Genomic DNA, 7,752 nt, shown 5'->3' with positions numbered 1-7,752 from the left:
CTAGCTAAATAAGAAAATATTACTCTATTTTTATTAAACTATTATCTTTTAATTAATATATAACCTTAATCATTATAATCTTATTTTAACTAAATTATATAGTCTTTTAATTAAAATAAAATAAAATTAGTATAAATCTAAATATTCATATATGAAAAAACGATAAATTGATAATATTAGTTTCGCAAAAAAAAAAAAATTACCACGTACTTAATTCGTATTAAGAAAATTATGAACTGGTATTATTAAATTCGTGACAAAAAAATGTTTATAATTATTAGAGAATATTTATATATTGAAATCATTAGTTTTGTAATAAAAAAGTTCATTGAAATACACATTTTATGACTATAGTCAATTATTTTGATTTGTTTTTCATTTTAATATTTTATTCTCATATTAAAATATGAAAAATTAATAATATGTCAATTTTAAATGTATAAATAATACATTACTAAAAAATAAAAAAACTATAAAAACCGCGCATGCATGCGCTGGATCCATACTAGTATATGCATTAATTACATTGATTTATGTGTAATTTAGTTTTGAATTCTTAAATAATACCAAATATAGAAGATATTAAATGTTTAAATACAACTCAATGTGTTGTATTTAGCATTATTGTAACTCTTGATGACAAGTGAATTTTAGGCGTTGGGTTGGGTTGACAAGCGGGATAGGGGAAGCTTACCGACATAGAGGTGAGCAAGGGTGAGGAGATGAAGAGTACGGTCTAAGTGGCGGTTGGAAGAGGGGAGGGTATGGCGCACGGTGGGAGAAAGAAGGCGTGTGGAGATGGGGTGGGGGTTTAGGGTTGGTGAGGGTAAAGTTAAAGGTGGCGCGGTCGAGGTGGGTGGATGGTTAGGTGATGGCGGCGGGATGTACAGTGGTGGTTTGATGAAGTTGAAAGAGAGAATTATATGAGTACGAATTGAAAAACGGGATGGTGAAATTAGAGGGATAAAGTGAAAAAATATGTATATGATGGAGTAAATCATATGCATAAAAAAACAACACTTTTTCAACAAAGAGAGTCAAATAGGACTATTTATTCAAATTTTAAATTTTATAACTTTAATAAAACTAAGTCTCCCATAAATAAATTTGTGATATAATTAATCGGATGAATATAATTAACATCTCAAAGGCAATATAATAATTTATAACAGTAAGTCTCCCTTAAAGCTCGCATAATTTAACAAGATAAAAAGAAAAAAAATAACATAGTTCTATGACTTTACAAATACATGCTTAAATAAAATAACTTTATAAAGTTTCATCTAAACTCTACGAGTACTAATTAATTAGTCTTACACCTTCACCCAAACACTATATATTTAAAATTTACTTTTATTATCACTCTACATTGCCACCCGTGCCCATTATTGCATTTCGCATAGCTTGGGTATAGCTAGTAGCCTAGTATCAAGTTTGGTGTTCCTACGAAGAAACATCTCGCCATTATCGCTCATCAAATATGCAACAGGTATACCCCTCACCCACTATCTCTTCTACTGTAAACTTTATACATTCATCTGCCAATTATATTTAGGGTTTTTATCGTCTAATTAATGTTGTAATTTTAATTTAGGGTTCAGGATCAGAGACCCAAGTTACTTGGGAAGATCAGCAAAATATCAATAAGTTTAGTAAACTAAATAATCGATTTCAAGAGCTTGAAGATGAGATTAAACTCACTAAGGTTTTTTATCTTTCCAAATTGCTTTTTTACTGTTTCACACGTTTAATTGTGTTAATTTCTGATTTTTTGTTTGTGAATTGAATTGGGTAATAGAATCTACTCACTTTATAAAGTTAACTACCACTTATACCGACATGATGTTATATGCATCATGCTATGTTTCGTAGTTGCCTTGTCTTGTCGCTTATAACCGACATGGTTTTAAGGTTGTTCATCTTTGAGAACCGTTAGTTTGTTGATACATTTGTTGGAATATGTCCCCAAACTTTGCTGCCAAGTGCCAAGATTGTTAGACCCCTTTGATGCCGATGTAAATGAAATTGTAATAGTAAAAAGCAAATAAATGCAGCTGTTCAATTGTAAAAGATTATAGTGAATAATCACCTACATTCTATCAGAAATTCAGAACAACAACAACAATACCCTAGTGTCTCAATGGCTCCCGCAAATTGCGGGGTAGGGGGGTCGGATGTACGCAGCCTTACCCTTATGTTAGAAACAAAAAGAGGCTGTTTCCGAATGACCCAAGATGAAAATTGCGTCGAGAACTGCATCAAAGGACTGCTACTTCACAAGAGAAAGAAGCGCAGCCACTTTAGTAAGTCATGAGTAATGAGTCTTTGGCTCCATTGGAAATATGGAGCATACCTACATTCTATCAGAACAAATCTCATTCAGAGTATTCAATAATCAAAAGCTGGGTTTCGTACATTCAATGGCTATTTGCTTATATATCAAGTCAAGGAAGGGAAAATGAAATGAAAAGTATAATTACTAGACTACTCCCACTTATGTTTTGGTGTGTATCACCCTGTCTTAGTTAGAATATTGGTAACTGCCTTTTAAGATATTTCTCGAATTACAGCTGTGTTTCAAGAATTGTATTTGTTACCTGTGCCCAGCTCCCCTAAGATTGTTAGTCGGTAGAAATTATGTTCTATGACTAGTTTGATCATCACTTTTTGAAATTATGTTCCTCATTGAAGTAGAAATTAAAAACCACTGGCCTTTCTTCACTTGCTGCCTCCATGCACTAAAAGCTTTCTCTTCGAGGTCAGAGTGGGTTCAACAGGCAGTCAGCCTTTTTTCTAGATACATATGGGGTGTCTCGCTTTGACCAGATCTAGTAAGATACTTAAAATCCTGTTTCCTAGATTCGATCTCTATGTTCATTTGGTTGACCATTGATCAGTATAACCAAAATGTTTTTTCTTCTTTTTTTTTTTTCTCGCTTTATATCCTTTTTACTTTTGTTGGTGGGAATGATGTGTTCCTATCTACCATCTCATTCTGTTCCTGTTAAGTCCACTAACTTCAGCTTCAAATTGAGTGAGGAGCGGTCTTTGCATGTAGGTTTTGTTTTAATTGACATTTTTAATTATGTTCGAAAGATTTAAACTGCTGTAAGTAGTATGCACAATATAATGGGTGCAGTTGATGGACTAAATTGGAAAAGAATAGTCTCATTGGTCCAGTGCCGAATGGCCTAACCAGCAAATGACTCAAATCAATGTCAAGAATGACTTGTTCCCGACTTAATTAACCTACATAGTGGTCTGATAGACAGTAGTTTCACAAAGTTGTCCAATAGTATAAAGTAAGGTTCGAGTTTTGCAACTTCTGCAAAAAAAGGAAATTTGTTGATCTAGTTTTCTTCTTTTGGGGGGTTTTAGGGAGTCACTAGGGGTATTTTGATGCTTACGGGTTTCCAAACCAAATCCTGAGTATAACCCATCAATGAGTTCGCTAGCTAAGGTAATCGACATATGAAAATATGTTGAACTTGTGAGAAAGAAATTATGGGGAAGATATTTACTCACAATTGTGGCTGAAGAAAACCCTAATAACACTGGTTATATGCTCGTATTTGATTATGTTTAAATCATGCTACCGATTTGCCAGGTGGACCATGTATATGTGGAAGCAACACGTCTCATTGTCTGTTATTTACTCTCTTGCAACAGTACATATACATTTTGGGGGAGTTTGGTTCGCAGAAGGGCAAGGGAATGAAATCAAGAAACTGATAAATCAGAAAGGAAAGAGATAACCTCCAATTCCCGTACTTTTTTGAAAAGGAATGGCAACCAAGCCAACCACCATCCCCACCTTGAAAAGCGCACTTCCCAACATTCACCGCCAACACAACCACCGCCTTACACCCCTGAATCACCTCCTTGCCGGTGACCCTACCCTCACTTTGCTGCATGCGAGCCTCCTAGCCACACTTCCACCCCCTCCCCTGTCTAAACCTTCGTCCTCCACCGAAACCACCGTCCCCATCCTAGAAATCCTCTTCTACCCCGAAACCCCCCTCTTCCCCCTGCGCAACATATCCACTGTTTTGCGGTGTGGGCGAGATAGAGGAGGGTTTTCTAGGGTGGGGAGGTGGTTTTGGGGAAAGAGGGAGGTTTCAACAGAGGGTGGAGATCCTCGGCTTGCCGGCCACGGGGTGGGGATAGGGTGAGGGCAGCTGACCGGCGGCAATGTGGAGGTTGGTCTCCGGCGATATGGTGGTTGAGAGGTGTAAGATGGTGGTGGGTGTTAGAGGTGAGGGTTGGTAGTGGGGCAAGGGTATGGGAAACCTAGGGGGAGGTGGGGAATCAATTTGGAGGAATAAGGGATCTTTCAAAACTGGAAAATGGGTAAAAGATATGAAAAGATGCAGAAAACTAACACAAGAGTAAGAGGAGATTCAGTTCCCTGTTGCCCTCTATCCAAATAGCCCCGTAGCTTATACACTGCAAGACTTGGCCCTGTTGGGATTTGTTTTTACGCAGGTGTGTAAAAAACATGGTCGTTAACCTTGCCAAATGTGGCAAACATAAAAAAAAAATTAGTTTGTAAGTTGCAACTCTTATTAAGTGTCAGCCATAATGATCCAAGGCTAGGGCCTGTATGACCAGCTGAAGATATTACATTAAGGTTTAAGCACCAATTATGGAATATGGACGTGTTTGAAGCTGCCTCCTTTTCTTTGATTGGTGGAACTGGAACTTTCCCTGGTTGGCCTGGTGTCATGACTTCATGACAGGATGATTCTGATTTTTCACTTTTACTCTCATGTAGGCATGTAGTGCTTACAGCATTTAGGTCAATTTCGATCTACGACGTGCATTTTAGGGCCTTTGAGGCATTTTTTGGATAGCGGAATTTGGAGCGAAAAGGAGGGAGGTAATTTCCGCTGTTTGGATAGCAAAATGGGTGTGGGGGAATTTGGAAGGAGGCAAAATAGATCCCTCCATTTCCCTCCTATAAGGCAAAATGTTTTCTCTCCAACAAAGGAAAGATTTGGAGGGAAAACTCTCTCCATTGATTCCTCCTCCCCTTCCTTTTCCTCTCTTTCCGTTTCCTCTTTCCCCCTCCACTTCCCCTTTCCGTTCCCTCTTTTCCCCTCCATTTTTTGTATTCAACCACTCCACATTTGGACCTTAGTATGCTAGCTCAACAATTCATTTTACGCGTAACAACTGAGAATCTTTCATAAAATATTAAAATGGCTCAGTTTGACATTTGGACATAAAGGTGTGTCGTGTCGGATACTTCTAACCAAGTTTTTGTCACATAGAACTTAGGAAGGAAACTGCTTTGAATCTTAGCAGCATGTTTGTATCATCTGTTATGTGAAGAAATATTCATGTGATGGGTTCTGAAAATGGAAGCACATTCAAATTAGTTGACTATTGCTAATTTATTTATCTTTACTATCGTCAGGAAAAGTGCGAAAATCTAGAGGATGCAAGCAATGAGCTAATCTTAACTGATGAGGAGACGGTACGCTTCCAAATAGGTGAGGTATTTGCTCATGTTCCAATTAGCGAAGTCGAAACTCGGCTTGAGGAAATGAAAGATTCAACTTGCAAAAATTTGGAGAAACTCCTAGAAGAGAAGGATTCAGTAGTTGCTCAAATGGCCGAGTTGAAGAAAGTTTTGTACGCCAAGTTCGGGGATTCCATCAACCTGGAGATTGAGTAAGAGAATGTTTTTCATTCTTTATACGTATAATTTTAGGTGGGAGGTTCGCCTTTCCTTATTTTAATTCCCCTGTAGTTTCTAGTCTTACTACGGATTTATTCGTCTCTTAGCAAGCCTAGCCCCCTGTTAGTTGAGTAACTATTGTACGAGGCATTTCACATGTGAGACCATCTATATAAGCTTTTGTGCTTTTACTCTTTATATTTATCTTGCTACTTTTCCCGGATGATTTTGGCGCTTGTATTTTGTTTTAGGACTAGTGTGTAACCCGTGCATAAATGCACGGGAATAATAGAAGTCTATGGTATGCACGACATAATATGAGTCTATTACTTGTAACATTATATTATACTCCGTATATATGCAAAAATAATGAGAGCAGTATAAGTATTTTGTACAAATAGGTCGATGTATGAGTAACTAAATAATCGGGGAATGTAGCAAATTACCCTCAAATGTTTAGTGTTAGGTGCAATTTGAGCCCAAATGTTTTTGTAAATGCAATTTACCACCAAATGTTTGAGACTGAAAATCGATCCAATTTTAAAATTCCAACAAATTTAAGAGAGAGTAGCAAATTACCTCCAAATGTTTGGTGTTAGGTGTAATTTGACCCCAAACGTTTTTATGAGTGCTACTTACCCCAAATGTTTGAGTATGTGTAAATTGATACAATTTTAAAATACCGACAATTTCAGATTCTCCTCCACCCATTCCACCACCATCAAATATAATACCGACAATTTTAAAAGGTAGTGAAGAACGCAAAAATAACACACCTTCAAAAGTCCTTGAAAACATCGAGAGATATATTGGACGTAAGAGGATCCTCTCCAGTTGTTCTATGAACTGCAGGGCCCGGTAACTGAACCATAGTACTATGCCAAACAATATTATATTTAGATTAATTATTTACTAAGTTTAAGTCAAAGGAATAGAGTGAGATGCATTTTTGTTCCTTGGATTGAACTGGATGATCCAGTTCAAAAACTGGAGTAAATGCTCCCTCGTATAAGTCGTATTGGACACAGTTAATAAAGATTATATATTATCCTACTTGGATGGAGGATAGCGTTTGATGGTGGTGGATGAGATAAAATATTCGGAATTTTAAAATTTGATTGATTTGCACATAATCTTAAACATTTGGTGGTAACTTGCACTTATACATTTGGGGCCAAATTACACCTAACATCAAACTTATAGAAGTAATTTGCTAATAAAGTTGTCCTGGATTGGACACGGGTGTAGGAAAATAGTCTTATGTTACTATAAATATAAGATATGATAAAACCTATTACAGGATATAAGGTAATTTGCTAACAAAGTTGTCCTGGATTGGACACGGGTGTAGAAAAATAGTCTTTATGTTACTATAAATATAAGATATGATAAAATCTATTACAGGATTAGTAGCGACTTCATGAATAGTTCAAATGAACACTCCTTCATGAATAGTTCAAATGAACACTCGTAATATTTTATAATCAGATCAATATTCTGATAAAGGTATTTGTTTTTAATTGATCTGGGCATGGCTAATGCTATAGGATTTGCTGAGAGCTCATATGTGATTCTGCCGCTTAATACTCTATTTGATTGATCAGTGAGTCTTGCTGAAGACGGGTCAGAGCAAGTGACGGATAATGCCACTCACAAAACGGATAGAGGGGACAAGGTGGGGGCACCCCCATGTGCTTCCCTCTGTCCTCTATTTGGGTCATTTGTGAGAGGAAATGGTATCCGTCACTCCGGAGTGACGGATATGTGCCGTCTTCAATGAGATTTTGTGTTGATTCTAATGTTGTGTACGTTTCAATTCTAAATGAAGAGTATTGTAATAGAACGCAAGTCATATGGAGTAACGCGTAAGAAAATCCTTGCGAGTCTTCCATTACCCTAAAAAACACTTACCAATCTCCGAAAATGTTAAATGTTATTTTTATACATGATAAACACACTTATCATATAGTTTTATGAAAAGTGCTGAAGAGTTTAAATTATTACAGATATAAATAAATTCAAAATCGTAACACCGAAGCTTTAATAAATTTTAATTTATGCGCCTACAA

At 36.5% G+C, this 7,752-nt stretch overlaps 1 protein-coding gene across 1 annotated transcript; it reads left to right on the top strand.

The window, feature by feature from the left end:
• Positions 1–1,368: 1,368 nt before the first annotated feature.
• On the top strand, positions 1,369–5,881 carry LOC141657491 (prefoldin subunit 4-like). The gene is made up of 3 exons (XM_074464744.1): positions 1,369–1,489; positions 1,595–1,705; positions 5,420–5,881. The coding sequence occupies exons 1-3, from the start codon at positions 1,481–1,483 to the stop codon at positions 5,678–5,680; spliced, it is 381 nt and encodes a 126-aa protein (XP_074320845.1). The 5' UTR covers positions 1,369–1,480; the 3' UTR covers positions 5,681–5,881.
• Positions 5,882–7,752: the final 1,871 nt, after the last annotated feature.

Source organism: Silene latifolia, chromosome 5, assembly GCF_048544455.1.
Source record: "Silene latifolia isolate original U9 population chromosome 5, ASM4854445v1, whole genome shotgun sequence".
NCBI lineage: Eukaryota > Viridiplantae > Streptophyta > Magnoliopsida > Caryophyllales > Caryophyllaceae > Silene > Silene latifolia.
The sequence above is the reverse complement of the archived record's forward strand: the minus strand, read 5'-3'. Positions and strand labels throughout refer to the sequence as shown.

Excerpts from the sequence above, each read along its gene's own strand:
- LOC141657491 (XM_074464744.1), top strand. Across the intron at positions 1,706-5,419 it reads ATGAGATTAAACTCACTAAG|GAAAAGTGCGAAAATCTAGA; the intron begins GTTTTTTATCTT and ends TACTATCGTCAG.